This window comes from Ochotona princeps, chromosome 2 (assembly GCF_030435755.1).
Source record: "Ochotona princeps isolate mOchPri1 chromosome 2, mOchPri1.hap1, whole genome shotgun sequence".
Classification (NCBI taxonomy): Eukaryota; Metazoa; Chordata; class Mammalia; order Lagomorpha; family Ochotonidae; genus Ochotona; species Ochotona princeps.
The window spans coordinates 165,434,521-165,450,474 of NC_080833.1; the positions used below are offsets into that span (position 1 = coordinate 165,434,521).

At 45.3% G+C, this 15,954-nt stretch overlaps 1 protein-coding gene and 1 long non-coding RNA gene across 2 annotated transcripts in view; one reads left to right on the forward strand and one right to left on the reverse strand.

Moving 5' to 3' along the window:
- The window catches only part of CEP350 (centrosomal protein 350), a 142,691-nt gene extending 128,116 nt beyond the window's left edge, over positions 1 to 14,575 (forward strand). Inside the window, exons 32-38 of the mRNA XM_058660740.1 lie at positions 839 to 975; positions 1,165 to 1,247; positions 3,794 to 5,775; positions 6,570 to 6,977; positions 7,071 to 7,217; positions 10,099 to 10,221; positions 14,378 to 14,575. Of these exons, the coding sequence (XP_058516723.1) occupies positions 839 to 975; positions 1,165 to 1,247; positions 3,794 to 5,775; positions 6,570 to 6,977; positions 7,071 to 7,217; positions 10,099 to 10,221; positions 14,378 to 14,542 (3,045 nt within the window). The 3' untranslated portion in view covers positions 14,543 to 14,575. The remainder of the gene's footprint in view (positions 1 to 838; positions 976 to 1,164; positions 1,248 to 3,793; positions 5,776 to 6,569; positions 6,978 to 7,070; positions 7,218 to 10,098; positions 10,222 to 14,377) is intronic.
- On the reverse strand, positions 835 to 5,875 carry LOC131479542 (uncharacterized). Its single transcript, XR_009244955.1, has 2 exons — positions 5,814 to 5,875; positions 835 to 1,012 (listed from the first exon to the last, which is right to left on the reverse strand). It is a non-coding gene; the product is annotated as an uncharacterized LOC131479542 (long non-coding RNA).
- Positions 14,576 to 15,954: the final 1,379 nt, after the last annotated feature.

Consider the following 15,954-nt stretch of genomic DNA (forward strand, 5'->3'; position numbering starts at 1 on the left):
GGGAAAGCAGTTGAGGACAGTCCAAAGCCTCGGTGGCCTGCACCCATGTGGGAGACCCGACAGAGGTTCCTATCTCCTGGCTTCGGGTCAGCTCAGCTCCAGCTGTTGCGGCCGCTTGGGGAGTGACTCAGAGAATGGAAGATCTTCCTCTGTCCCTCCCTCTCTGTATATCTGACCTTCCAATAAAAATAAGTAAACCTTTTTTTAAAAAAGTCTTATTATTGATTAGGACTCTTTTTTTTTTTTTTTTTTTTTTTTTTACTAAACTTTGCATTACTTGAAAGAATTACAGAGAGAAGCGGGGAGAGATAGAGAGCGAGCGAGCTTCCATCTGCTAGTTCACTCCCCGGATGGCCGCTGTAGTCAAAGCTGGACGCCAAGGGCTTCCTCCCAGGTCGTCCACATTGTGTTCAGGGACCCAAGGACTTGGGCCAGCCTATGCCGCTTTCCCAGCAGGGAGCTGGATTGGAAGTGGAGCAGGCAGGACATGAACCTAGGCCCATATGGGATGCTGGCACCATAGGTGTGGAGGACTAGTGTGCAGTGCCAACGCACCAGCATATGAATTATTGCTTTATACATAATAAACTTCCATGGGTTGAGACTATACTCTCCTAAATGATAGTAGGATTGTAATTCTATTTCTTACTCTTTGACAGTTTTGAGGTTTCATAAGAAAATATAGAACTCTGTGGACTGATCAGGGAGCACTGAGAGAGGTTTATGTTGCACCTTCCTTAGTGTCTGGATATTTTACCTTAAAATATACTATTTGATCATTTGTGTAAAGTTCTTAAGCGTTCTGCCTTAATGACTCTCCTGATTTCTCTGAACGTAGTCGTATGATGAATTTATTAAGAAAACTGAAGCTGAGCTTAGCCGAGATTTGGAAACCTCCCCGACAGCCAAGCCTCAGATTAAAACGCTATCTTCAGCTTCCGAGAAGCCGCGGATCAAACCCCTGCCGCTGCACAGGTACTCCTCTCTGCTGGCTTCTCTGTGTCGGCCGTGTCTGGAAGAAGAATATGGAAAGATTTTTAGAAATTATTTTTAAGTAAACATGAAATTACAGAAGCAAAAATACTATTGTTTTTACTAAAAAAAATATTATAAATGACAAATGCAAGTGGAAGTCACTTTTGCTCATTACTTTTTCTATTTCAGATCTGAAACAGCAAAGAGTTGGAAGTCACTTACAGAATCGGAACGTTCCAGAGGGTCCCTGGAATCTATTGCTGAACATGCTGGCATGTATCCAGAATAAATAATTATAGGTTAAGGATTTGTGCAAAGGCCTACAACATTTAGTGTTTTAATTGAATTAGGAAAGAGAAAAAGCCTACGTGTGCTGGTTCACTCCCCAGATAACCACAGTGGCCTATCTGAAACCAGGAGCTTCTGGGTCTCCCCGGTGCGTGTCAGTGGCCCAGGTGTTTGGGCCGTGCTTTTCTGCTGGCCCAGGCCATTGGCAGAGAGTGGTATCAGAAGTGGGTCAACCAGGCAGAAACCAGCATCCTTAGGGAAGGGTGGCATTCCAGGCAGCTGCTTCACGTGCTGTGCCGTAGTGTTGGGCCCTTAACACTGAAGTCTTGGTTTGGGACAGGCTTGCTCCCGACAGTTAAGATGCCACTTGAGCCACCTGAATCAGTGAGTGAAATGGGTTGGCTCTAGTCCCAGTTTTGCTGCTGATTCCGGTTTTCTGCAAATAGGCACCTTGTTTGGCAGCAGATGAGGGCTCAAAGCACTTATTTCCCTGGCATCCGCCTGGGACACGCGGACTGGAGACACAGGTTGAGCCCAGCCCTAGCTGTTGTAGGTATTTGGAGAGTGGACCAATGGACGGAGGCTCCATATCTGTGCATGTGTGTCCCTGTCTCTTTGCCTCTCAAGTACACTAAGTAAAGAAGTCTTGGTTTGTAACACATTACATTATAGTTAACTTCTGTCTTATTTTGTAAATTCTGCTCTGAAAGTGATGTATCTGCAGAAATAATCTTGTCCTTCTCTTTTACGTTTGAGAGCTTAAAGTCTTCCCCCAAAATGAATTTGTTTAGCAATATAAATAAAAGTACATTTGTCCCTGGGCCCGGCGACGTGGCCTAGCGGCTAAAGTCCTTGCCTTGAAAGCCCGGGATCCCATATGGGCGCCGGTTCTAATCCCGGCAGCTCTACTTCCCATCCAGCTCCCTGCTTGTGGCCTGGGAAAGCAGTCGAGGACAGCCCAGTGCATTGGGACACTGCACCCGCGTGGGAGACCTGGAAGAGGTTCCAGGTTCCCGGCTTCGGATCGGTGCGCACCGGCCATTGCGGCTCACTTGGGGAGTGAATCATCGGACGGAAGATCTTCCTCTCTGTCTCTCCTCCTCTCTGTATATCTGGCTGTAATAAAATGAATAAATCTTAAAAAAAAAAAAAAAAAAAAAGTACATTTGTCCCTCCAGCCTTGGTTTTCTGTTTGGAGGATAAATGGACATGTAGTATTAACCATGCAGTTCTGTTTTTGCTTGAGGAATGATTAGACAGAGCAATGGTTCCATAAGCTGAAGTCCACTAGGGCAACTCTGATGTTGTTGTTGAAGATTAATTTTTATCAGAAAGACAGATTTACAGAGAGAAGGAGAGAAAGAGATCTTCTTTCTGCTGGCTCATTCCCCAGGCCGGAGCTGAGCCAATTTGAAGCCAAGAGCCAAGAGCTTCTCCTGTGTCTCCCACACAGGTGCAAGGTCCCAAGGCTTTGGGCCGTCCTCGACTGCTTTTCCAAGCCACAAGCAGGGAGCTGGATGGGAAGTGGGGCAGCCAGAACATGAACCGACGCCCACATGGGATCCCAGCAGATGCAAGGCGAGTTTTTAGCCACTAGGCTATTGTGCCAGGACCCACTAAGGCAGCTCTTGAAATATTATTCCAAACTTTAAAATGTCAATAATTAAATTTTTTTTAAGATCTATCTATTCTTATTGTGAAGTCAGATATACAGAGAGGAGGAGAGACAGAGAGAAAGATCTTCCGTCCGATGATTCACTCCCCAAGTGAGTGCAGTAGCTGGTGCTGAGCCGATCCGAAGCTGGGTACCAGGAACTGCTTTCAGGTCTCCCATGTGGGTGCAGGGTCCCAAAGCTTTGGGCCGTCCTCGACTGCTTTCCCAGGCCACAAGCAGGGTGCTGTGGGAAGTAGAGCTGCCGGGATTAGAACCGGCACCCATATGGGATCCTGGCTCATTCAAGGCGAGGACTTGAGCCACTAGACCACGCTGCCAGGCCCAGTAATTAAATTTTTAATGTTTGTAAATAGTATAATCTCCTTAAAAGAGAATTGGGGTCAGCTTTGTTAAAATAGATTTAACCTCTTATTGTAATGCCAGCATCCCATATCAGAATGCCAGTTCAAATCCTGGCCGCTCTGCTTCAAATACCACTTCCTGCCAATGTGCCTGGGACAGCAACAGAAGGTGGCCCATGTGCTTGAGACCCTGTCACCTGTGTGGAGAAAGATGGAGCTCCAGGCTCCTGGCTTCACCCTGGCCCTGCTCTGGCTGTTGCAGCCATTTGGAAAGTGAACCAGTAGGTCAGAGACCTATGTCTCTCCCTCTGTTTTATTCTGTCTTTCAAATAAGTAAGTCTTTAACAAAGAAAAAATTGAGTTATATTTTACCCAAAATAGTTCACACTTACTGAAGGAACTTACTGTTCCTTCCTTATTCTTTAAATTCCTTATTCTTTAAATTTAGGTCCTAGCAATTGAAAGATTACGATTAATTCATTTTAATCTAGTTTCTTTCTTTTTTTTTTTTAAGATAATTTGTTGTCAAGTTCTCAGAGATCAGTGTTGGAAAAGTCTGTGTCTGCCTATGCGAAGAGAGTGAATGAGCTGAACAGTCGGCCCGAAGAGCATCTGCAGACCCCACCTCCAGTTCTCAGGTTATCCAGGACAGCTGGAGCAGAATCTGGGGGTTCTTTGGAAAACGTACCTTCATTACCTCTTCTTAAAGAATTGAGTACCCCTAAGAGAGTTCTTGGTGTGTCAGATGCCAAGACTGAAGAGCCTGGTCAACAATCAGAAATACAAGAAGTAGGATGTGCAAAATTGGAGGAGGCCACGACTAAGGAAGGTTGTTCTAAACTGTCAGAGAAATCCGATGTCTTACTGCAGCTAGACCTGGAACAGGGAGGCTCATCCGAAATTCTTTCAAGTAAAGCTCTTCCTTTAGATCCCATAGATGTTCAGGAAGATTTAGTTAGACTAGTCATTGAAAATCTTCATACAAGGGAGCAGATATTGAGAGAATCGGATCCAGATGTGGACCCCAGTGCAGCCAGCCCATCAGAAGACAGTTATGAACGGAAGAACAGGGAGAGGGGCTCAGCTCTGTCAGAACACGTTTTTACTCCTAAAGAAGTATCATACTCTGAAGAAATTGAAGCGTCTTCTCTCAAAAAGGAAATTTCGGCCGAGTTGTACAAGGATGATTTTGAGGTGTCCTCTTGGGTGTCACTCAGAAAAGACTCTGAGGTTTGTAGAGGAAAGTCACAGTCGGCAAGGAGCTCCAGGGGTAGAACCCCTAGCTTCAGCAGTGAGGACGAAACCAGCGAGTGCCTGAGTGAGAAAGGCCTTTCCACTCATAGCACCGTCTACTCGGAAAGGCTGTTGGATCTCAAGTCCCCCACCGAGCTGTTGAAAGGTGCGGAGCGCAGCGATGTGGAACAGGAGGGGGTTCCCCAGGCCCCTGCCTTGGCTTCAGCTTCCGCTGCAGGGGAATTACTTGACTTCCACATTGGTGACCGGGTGTTGATTGGCAATGTTCAGCCAGGGACTCTGCGATTCAAAGGGGAGACTAAGTTTGCTAAAGGATTCTGGGCCGGTGTGGAGTTGGATAAACCTGAAGGAAATAACAATGGAACCTATGATGGCATCACCTATTTTATATGCAAAGAGAAGTATGGTATTTTTGCTCCTCCTCAAAAAATATCTCACATTCCTGAAAACTTTGATGAGTATGTGGACATAAATGAAGAAGACTGTTACTCAGATGAACAGTATCAGTACTATACTCAAGAGCAAAAAGATACAGAGGCTCAACAAGATAGAGAAAAAGATGTCACTGAATGTTTTTATGAGAAATCTCTACCCAGTGTGCCTGATACGGAAGCCTCAGTGAATAGAGAGCAAAGCCTTAGAATAGAAACGGCAAGTACACAGGCCATTTGCAGGGGGCCTGAGGCCCGTGTGCAGCAGCAGGCTTCGGTGGGTTCACTGACTTCAGAGGAAACCCAGGACCTTGTTTCTGGTGTCGTAGGAAAGGCTGCCATTGACGCAGAGCATGATGCTTTAGACAACACCTTCTCTGAAGAATTGAAGAAGCAGCAGCAGTGTATAAAAGAGGAAAACCTGTGCTCTGAAATCCCAGAGAATCTTGCCACCCCACTGCTGGACCTCTTAACAAAAGAGAAACATCAGCTGGAAGCCCAACTGAGGTCATCACTGGATGAGGGAAAAAAGTCCAAACAGCTGGAGACAGTCAGTTCGCTGACGGACAGTTTACTCAAAGTGTTTGTGAAGGACACAGTCAGTCAACTACAACAAGTCAAAAAAGCAAAGAATGAGAAAATCCGGCTTAGTAACCAGGAGCTTCTTGATGGTGACCGAAAGGACGGACCACCCCACCACCTGTCCCAGAGGCTTGGGGGGCAGCCGGCAGGTGTTTCAGGCTCTTTTGTAGGGTCTGAGTTGGAAGATGAGAAAGAAGAGATTTCCTCTCCAGATATGTGTCCCCGACCGGTAAGTGCTTCATCTGAAATACAAATGTGTCCGTTTACCTGGAGTATTGTGCTGTTTAGGGCTGTAGCTCCCGATGGGTGTTTTCCCTGACATCTTGATTAATAGTTTTTTTAAAGCCCTTGTAGCTTTTTTCTGTGTGAAGTGTAATTGTCTTCTGTTATGTCATGAGCAGTCACTATAGGGTTGTCACCAACACAGGTGGGTTTGTGGGAGCTGGGTTGACTCCCCTACAGCCATCCACAGGTGGGCTCACCTTTTGGGTTCACTGAACGTACTTGCTGGGAAACTTTCCATGGTGCTCAACCCTGGGTTTTTGGGTTTACATTAGTCATGTATCTACTCAGCAGCAATTACCATTTGTGATATGTATTCGGATAAAACTGAAATATATCTACTATGACATATATTCAGACCATCAGTTGGTTTAGGTCATCCCATGGCCAGTGAGCAAAAGGAACGATTTTTGTGTAACTTGGGTCAGATAATCACCAAAGGTGAGAAATTCCATATCCCATTTCCATATGTTGGGGACAGTCCTTCTGAAACAGAATAATGATGATACAAAAAGGGAAAAACAAATAATAAGGATCCTTTAAAAGTTTAAGAATAACGTTAAAATAAGTGACTTGTAGGAACAGAATAATTCTTCCTTAAATATTTCTTTAGAAGCCAATATATTGTTTTGATTTTACTTATATGTAGGAAATTGTTAATTTGTCTTTTGGAAGAAAAAAACAACACTTGGTAAGTGGTCTGAGGACACTAACTGGTGCTGTGTTTGAATGGTTCTGTAGGAGAGCCCAGTATTTGGTGCCAGTGGGCAGGAGGAGCTTGCTAAAAGACTTGCCGAACTTGAGATCAGCCGGGAGTTCCTCAGCACTTTAGGAGATGACCAAGACTGGTTTGATGAAGACTTCGGTTTGAGTTCTTCCCACAAGATTCAAAAAAATAAAGCAGAAGAAACGATTGTGCCTCTAATGGCAGAACCTAAAAGAGTACCCCAGAAGCCGTGTGAACCGATATTGGCAGTCCCACATACTGTGGAAGAAGTAGAAATTCTTGTGCGTGACGCAGCGGAAGAGCTGTGGAAGTGGAAGGCACTAGGCCACGACCTTCACAGCATCAGGGTTCCCACAGAGCTGCTGGGCTGTGCCGGCACGGGCCTGGATCTGGAAAGCTCTAGTAAAAGGGTCTACAAACAGGTAGGGGACAGGGAGAGCTCAGCTTCACTGTGAAACCTTTATCCCTTTATCTGAAATTTGAATTCTTAGCCATTTTTGTTTTTCTCTATCAAGGCGGTTTTTGATTTAACAAAAGAAATCTTTGAGGAGATCTTTGCTGAGGACCCCAACCTGAATCAGCCTGTCTGGATGAAGCCATGTAGAATCAACTCGAGCTACTTCCGACGAGTAAAAAATCCAAACAGCCTTGATGAAATTAAGGTACGTGTCAGGCTGCGAAACACCTCCTTTCTGACTTCCTGTTTATGTGCGCAGCAGTGAGCAAATGTCAGAAAAGCAAGCACCTCTGTTGTTCATGATGCCTCAGGGCCAACTCCGTAGTGAGTACTGAATAACTGTGTGTTCCGTTTCTCTGTATCCTCACCAGCACTTAGTATTTTTTGTCTTTTTGGTAATGACTGCATTAAAGTGGTATCTCATTATAGTTTTGTGTTTTGTTGTTGACTAATGGTAGCATTTTTTCATGCGTTACTATTATTTCTTTTGTATTTCAAGAAATGTCTGTTGAGATCTTTTTCCTGTTTTTTTTTAAATGCGAGGACTTTTAATCGATGCTATATGGTTTCACATAAAGAGAGTTACGAGTAGCATGCGTGATGACTGATATTCAAGGAGCATGATACATGTAGATGCACAGTGGTGCACCCTGATGACCTGCTGCTGCAGTGCTCATCTGGAAAAGAATTTGCATTTTAGTTCCTTCTTCTGTTTTCAATATTAGGCAATAGACTTCAGGTTTTAATAATTATGTTGCTACCAATTAAATTTTCTTTTTATTAGTTACATTGCATGATGTGACACATTTTTATATGCGCTGGGACCCCCGCCCCTCCCCAAGCCCTCTCCCCTTTTTCCTGTTTTGTAACTGGATAGTGTGTTTTTGAGTTTTTTGAGTTCTTGCATATTCTCAATATTCGTTCTTTGTCCAATGAATAGCTTACAGATATTCTCTCTCAATATATTGGTTTTTCTCTCTGTTGTTTATTTTCTGTGCAGAGACTTCTTACTTTGATAAAATCTCATTTGTCTGTTTTTCTTCTTGTTTGTATTTTTCACGTACTATCGGTATTTTTCTGTGCCATTGTCTTGAAATGTTTACCTGTTTCTTCTTACAGTTTCACAATTGTGAGTCTACATTTTAGTCTTTGATTTATCTTAAGTTGGTATTTGCATCTGCTGAGAGGTTGGGCTTTAACTTCGTGTGTGTGTGTGGACCGTACACACTGCGTTTCTCCTGCCAGTGTCACCAGCAATGTTGATTGAAGGGCCTTTCCTTTGTCTGTAGTCCTGGCACCTTTCGGAAAGATCATTTGACTGAATCCATTAGCTATAGAAGAATCATAATGAAGAAAAACATGAATCCTCAAATTCATGTTTTTAAAAATGGCTTTTCGCAGTTATTTCTATTTGCAATAGTTCCTAATTTAAAAAGCAATTGGGGCCTGGCAGCGTGGCCTAGCGGCTAAAGTCCTCGCCTTGAACGCCCCGGGATCCCATATGGGTGCCGGTTCTAATCCCGGCAGCTCTACTTCCAACAGCTCCCTGCTTGTGGCCTGGGAAAGCAGTCAAGGACGGCCCAAAGCTTTGGGACCCTGCACCCGCGTGGGAGACCCGGAAGAGGTTCCTGGTTCCCGGCATCGGATCGGCTCAGCACCGGCCCATTGCGCTCACTTGGGGAGTGAATCATCGGATGGAAGATCTTCCTCTCTGTCTCTCCTCCTCTCTGTATATCCAGCTTTCCAATAATAATAAAATCTTTAAAAAAAAAAAAAGCAATTGGTTGGCATATACCTAAAGAGATAAATTATTGTAACTAATGGAAGTTAGGTGAAATTTAGAGGAAAGTATAATGTTCTACAAGAAAAAGTGGAAGCATGTCATCCTTAGACACCTGGGTGTTACCTTTCCAACTTTGATCTTGCAAGTTTCAAATAAGTAATGTGTTTTGGGGTGGGGGGCATTTTTTTTTACTCTGGCAGGTAATGATATGATCTATAAAGATAATTTAGCTTAGAAACTTTTGAGGATTAAGTGTCCAGAGGCTATATGGACTTTGGAGTTTTTAAAAATTTATTTGAAAGGCAGAGTTTTCGATCTTCCATCCACTACTAATTCATTCCCCAAATGGCTACAATGGCTGGGGCTGAGCCAGGCCAGGGTTTCTTCCATGGACCACACCCAGCCCCCCAAAATGTTTCGGAATACAGATTTGTTCCACCACAGCCGTGCCCGTTTGTGTTTATATTTTCCTCTGTAGCAGTGAACTTGGTTAGGCAGAAACAGGGAGGTCCCCATAGTCTAACATAGTTACAGTCTGACCCTTTGCAGAAAAAGTTTGCCAGCCTTTAGCTTTGATTAAAGCAAGCAGCTTTTCCAAACACATCTATTTCCGTTTCTTTTACCTTTCCATATTTAATGAATCCTTAATTGGCGTGTGTGTGTGAATCTGGGTGCAGGGCGGAGTAGTGTAGTGGTGGACTTTTGAGGCTCATTGGAAGCTTGTTCTTCTCTGTTGGTTGTGGTTCCTAAGTGTGTTCCTTTCCCCATGAAGAGCGTCATGTGTTGATAGAAGCGACTTAAAATCCGATTTTTAAAAAGCATTCTGTTAGTAACAGAGCAAGTTAGACAAGATACATAAGAGTACCAGCAGTGGTCAAACTACACGCATCAGGCAGGAAATAACATTTTGATTTTCTTAAGGGTGAGCATTCAAATGTTGGTGCATCCAAATAAATCATCCCACACAGGCTTATGTTTTTGTCGCTACATTATTCCCAAAAAATTTGTTTGAGAATTTTTAAGCTTCCAATTTTAGTGTATCTTTTCTCCAGTAGTTGTGCCAGCTTTAAGTTAGCTGTGACAGTTCTTGGGAAAAGGGAACTCAAATTGGTTTCTTTTTGCAGATTCATGAGTGGGTTTACTTTAGTATACTGTATAAAAATAAAAATTCTTTAAAGTGAATAAACTGAACATTTTCAGTGTTTTTCCCTTGAAACTGCGAAGTGTAACTGAGAACATTTTATCTGGCAAACACATAAATCTTAGAAGCTTGTTGTGTTTCATTTGTTGTTCTTATTTCCAGAATTTCATCACAACCGAAGTACTGAAGCTGCTCAGTCTTAAAAAGGAGCCAAACCACAAAACAGATTGGCAGAAAATGATGAAATTTGGAAGAAAGAAAAGAGACCGAGTGGATCATATCTTGGTCAGTACGTGCACCAAACCGTAGACAGACTCTAAAGGAGAAAGAATATAACTTATCTTAAGTCTTTAATATTTATTTTTAAAATCTTATTTGAAAAGCAGAGAGAGAACAAGTTCCCCAAAGTACTCACAGTAGCCAGGGCTGGGCCAGGCTGAGGTCAGGCACCAAGAATTCAATCCAGGCCTCCCGCACGGGTCACAGGCATCTGGTGGCTGCCAGGGGCAACACCAGCAAAAAGCTGGAGAGCAGAGCAGGGCCCGGACTCCGCTGCAGAGACAGACTGGGTGCCAGTGTCCTAGGCGGTGGCTTAACATGCCGCACCAACGTCTTCCCCACCTGCTAAGACCTTAACGCCGGCCCAGGCTGCATTTGTACCTGTTGACTTGGAAGCTGCCTGCTTTTGTGCTTGACAAATACACGCTTCACTTCATAGTACTGGAGAACTATGGACTATGGGAAGAGTTCAAGGTAGCAGATTAAGAACACTAGTGTGGACTCTGGAGTCAGATTGCCTTAATCTCTGTTCTGCCACTTACTTAGTGTGTAATATTTTTGTGCTTCATTTTTTCTACTTACCATATGAAGATAAGTACCTACCAGACCAAAGTATCAAGAGGATTAAATGAGTATTTAGATAGAGTCATATGCAAATTGATGACAGAGCTGCGTTCTATGAAATGTATCATTAAGCCATTTCATAACTGTACGAACGTCATAGAATGTGCTTAGGCTGAATGGTGTAGGTCAGTCACTTGATGTGGCCTCTCTGGGCAACCGAGAGAGGCGAGAAGTGTGAAATACATGAGGCTGCGCATGGGCTAACAGTGAACATCTTGTTTTCTTACAAGTAAAAGAGAAGGAATACATCCTAAAATAGTGATGAAAAGAATAGTATGAAAAGGAAAAGGTACAGTGTGGATAAGCAACATAATTTATTGTCATTGTCACTTGTTCTATAGTGTACATTACTATATGTGCTGTACGTTTATGTACCAGCACAGGTTTGCTCACACAAAATGATCATAGCACTGGAGTAAACGCTGCGTGGTGCTGTGATAGCTCTAGGCAATAGGAGTTTGTCAGCTCTGTAATAGTTGTACGGGACTGCTGTTGTATCCATGGTCTGCCATGGTCTACAATGTTATTCAGGACATGACTTTATGTGTAAAGCACGTAGAACTGTTCCCATACATAACTCTAGCCTGATTATCATCTCATCATTATTACTTCTATTATAATTATCCACAACTCTTAAATAGATAGAATGTATTTGTAATATATTCCTCTAGCATTAAAAAGTGATTATAAAACAAGCAGTGGTTGGCGTCAGTTCAGCTAGCGCTTAGGACCTCTGCGCTCCATATTGCAGTGCCGGTTGGAATCTGGCTGCTTGTTCCCCGTCCAGCTCCTTGCTAATGCATCCTGAGAGGCAGCAGCAGCAGGTAGCACAGGTGTCCCTGCCCCACATGGGAGAGCCAGCCCGTCACCATCCCGACTCTCCAGCTAACCAGCGGGGCTTGGAGTTAGGGTTGGGCCCACTATGCCCCCAGATTTCCCCCCAGGCCTGGTCTCTTGCTTGCTGGTTGGTGTCATGACCCAGTCTAGTGTGACCCGTCCCCTGATCTAATACTCATTGTCAGGTACTGGGATCTAGCATGCCAGACAGGCCCCCAGTCAGAGCTTGCATGTGCGCTGATGTGTGGTGGTCAGCCATGTTCCATGCTAATAAGCCCAGCCCAGGACTCTCATGTGGACTGGTGCATCAAACTGACTCATAAAGATCCTCAGGTCTCGATCTTGGCACTGTGGCCTAGTAGCTAAAGTCCTCACCTTGAATGCGCCAGGATCCCATGTGGGCGCCGGTTCTAACCCGGCAGCTCCACTTCCCATCCAGCTCCCTGCTTGTGGCCTGGGAAAGCAGTCGAGGACAGCCCAAAGCCTTGGGACCCTGCACTCGTATGGAAGACCTGGAGGAAGCTCCTGGCTCCTGGCTCCGGATTGGCACAACACCAGCCATTGAATCATCAGACAGAAGATCTTCCTCTCTGTCTCTCCTCCTCTCTGTATATCTGACTTCACAATAAGAATAAATAGATCTTTTAAAAAAAAAAAATATATAAGATCTTCAGGTCTCTCCCCTCTAAGCCACCAGGTCTCAGTCCCCTGGCTTACCTGCAGGTACAGAAGCCTGCTGTTGGGTGTCCCTCAGGATTGGTTCCTCACCTGAACTCCACCCACCAACCCACAATTTTGTTTTAATTAATGTATTTATTTGTGATAGAGAGGAGGGGCAGCAAGCTTCTCTATCTGCTGACTCATTCCCCAAGTGCCTGCAGCAGCTGAGGGCGAGGCTGGCTGGAGCTGGGCACTTGGGACACCAGCCACGCTTCTCCCCTGGGTGGCAGGGACTCCGTTCCTTGAGCCGTCCGCATTACAAGACTAGACTCGAGAAGCAGGGCAGCCCTCCGGCAGATGCTGCTGTGTGGCACGCAGGCATCTCAGCTGTTAGCTCAAGCACCCCTCCCCACAACTAGCATTTTTTTTCTTGTTTTTGAATGTAGTCTGAGAGTTTTTCAAATTCAATTAATAAGCAATACTTATAGATAGGTGTGTTTCTAAGCCGTAGAACAGTGAACTGGAGTTTTTAAATGTTTTAGTGTTTGTTTTGTTGGAGAGCTATAGCGAGAGTGTTTGCTCCCGTTCCCTGGCTCACTGCTCAGAGGTGTGCGATAGCTGGCCCGGGCTGAGCCAAGGGCAGGACACAGGAGCCCGTTATCTGAGCCTTCAGTGCTGCGTCCCCGGCTGAGTGAGTGGGAGGCCGGAGTCAGGAGGCAGAGCCAGGCACCGGACACAGCCACTCGATAGCAGATGCCAGCACTTAACCAGTGTCTTAGCTACTAAGCCAGACACTCCGAGAATTGTTTTTTTGTTTTGTTCATGTATCCTAAGAGTTCTCAAAAATTTATTTATCAGTAAAATTTGGATGGTATAGTTCACAAATGCAAGAAAAAAATGAGTTCTGTTTTAAGTATGGTTAGGTTCAAAATATCTAATAGATAAATAGAGATATTGAGTCGTCTAGGGCTCAAGCAAGGGTCCTCGGCCGGTGATATGAACATTAGGCTAGTCACAAAATAGTTTTCTATGACACCAGAAAGAAGTACAGGCTAATGGGGTGAAGCCCTGGGGACCGCTTCCCAGAGTGCACCACCTTTAACAGGGTAGGAGGAAGTAGAAGACAGAGGGGCATCACCCAGGGAGGTGGAAGAGAGCCAAGGGAAAGTGCTTTACGAAGAGAGGAATCAGGGCCCGGCGTCCTTGCGCGGCATCTGCCGGGATCCCACGTGGGCGCCGGTTCATGTCCCAGCTGCCCCACTTCCCTTCCAGCTCCCTGCCTGTGGCCTGGGGAAGCAGGAGAGGACGGCCCAACGCCTTGGGACCCTGCACCCACATGGGAGACCTGGAAGAAACTCCTGGCTCTTGGCTTTGAATCAGCTCAGCTCTGGGCACTGTGGCCACTTGGGGAGTGAACCAACAGGCAGAGATCTTCCTCTCTTTCTCTCCTCTCTGTAAATCTGCCTTTCTAATAAAAATAAATAAATCTTAAAAAAAAAAAAAGGTAGGATGGGGCGGGGGAAGGATCAGCTGTAACAAATGCTTTTACTGATTCAAGCAGGATAGGTGCTGGGGATTCACTTACCGGTTAGATTTCCTTTACAGCCGAAGATGTTCAACAGCTCCTGGATTCTAGCCGAAGTTATTTTTATGAGTGATTGCAGTTTTCTTCTACAGCTGGGGGTTTTAACTAACAAGTGTGGGTCCCTGTTGCATGTTGGTGTCCTTGCTGGTTGCATGATGGTCTGCGAGCCCCTTCAGCATCTGCCGTAACTGCTGTGTATCACACGTCAGTCATATCCAGTGCTGGCTTTGGGTATATGTGTTTCAGAATTGTAGAGTATCGTAAGGTTGAAATATAGTTGTGAGCTCATTTTTATTCAGAATGGGAGTTTTTCCACACATGGATATCACCACACTAATTACTGGTTTTTCCTCTGGCTATCCCCTTAGGCTGTATACCCATGAAGGGGACTGTAAAGTCTGCAGATGCAAATGACTTCTTAGCTTTTGTCCTGACCTGTTGTCTTTGACATTGTAGGTGCAGGAGCTGCACGAGGAGGAGGCGCAGTGGGTGAACTATGACGAGGATGAGCTGTGTGTGAAGATGCAGCTGGCCGACGGCATCTTTGAGACCTTGATCAGAGACACCATTGATGTGCTGAACCGCATCAGTGAGAAGCAGGGCAGAATGCTACTTGTGTGACATCTTGCAAATAAATCCGACACTGAGTGCTAACCCGAGTCCTGGGCCTTTCTGCCCCTGGTAGATACCCCACTCCATCATAGCAAGAGTGCGTCTGGACCTTGGCCTGTCCTTAAAGACTGTTTGGAGTTCATGGGACAATGCGGTGTTTCTGGAATTACGGCGCTGGCCTTTAGAGACTGTCCACTGCCCTCATTGGTTCTTTCTGGTGAGCTGAGTTGCTCTGCTGGTGTTGCGACGCAGTGTCATCCCACACCTAGGTCTCAGGGAGGGCTGAGGACAACAGACAGCTCTGTGCTGAGCCTAGAGGAGCACTTGAGTCTCAGGTCAGGCAAGACAGAGATCTGTCTGTCTGCTTTGAAGTAGTGTCCTGGTCTCTACCACAAAAGTGATATGTGGACAAAATAGTATTTAAGCAGTATTAAACCCTTAATCACGTCTAAGATAGGCAAGTTTAATAATGTGTGCCTATTTGACATTCTGGAGTTGATTTCATTTCTTTTTGAAGATCGTTTTATCCCATTATTACAGTTAACACCGCCAAGCGGACTGTCAAGCTAACAAGTATGTGGTAGCCTTGCTTTCTGAGCACCATCTAAAGAATGTTCCAGCCTTTGCGTCGTGTTTAGTTCTCTCTCTCTGGGCATGAAAACAAAGCAGTGCCCCCTAGCCCAACGACTGGGCTGCAGGACCGCGGCAGGCTGGTCCTCCTGCCCCGTGGCTTACCCCTGCACTTTCCTTCCTCGAGCTGAGCCTCCACCAGCCGCTCCAGGTTCTCAGGGCCGTCTCAGGCACCCAGGCATGGCAGAAGTGGAAATGATTCCTTTTGGCCTTCAAACCTTCCACTCCCACTCTCCCCAAGAAGTCAGAGACGCTGTTACTTGAATGATTTAGGAAGTGAGTGTGTGCACCAAAGACAAAAAGATATTGTCTGTTGTTTGTGTGTTTGTTTTGCGCTATGGAACATTTTTCTCCTAATTTATTTTAAGATAAATTATTAAGCCGAAAATGTGTGTCGCTATTCCAAAGTGAAAGATTCTTCTCATGCTAGTTCCACCTCCGTCTTGAAACTTCAACGGTTAATCATCTTTGCACAGGAAACCTACGGTTGTAACAAACCGCACACACGCCACGCCAGCCTGAGTCAGTGGGAAGATGAGCGGTTCCAGGAGCCCCGTGGCAGCGGGGTGGTAGAGAGTCGGCAGACTGTCGGATCCAGTGCCGCTGTGGAGGCATTGCTTCTCACAGCTGTCACTGTATCTGCAAAAGAAGAAACTATAGACTGCAGCTGCTGCATTGGAGCACAGAGATGCTCTCCTAGAACCCAGCGCCCAGCCTTCCTGACTGGTTCCTCTCAACCAGTCCTCTCTCTCTATGTACTCTAGCAGAATGTGGATCATCTTAGGCGTGAG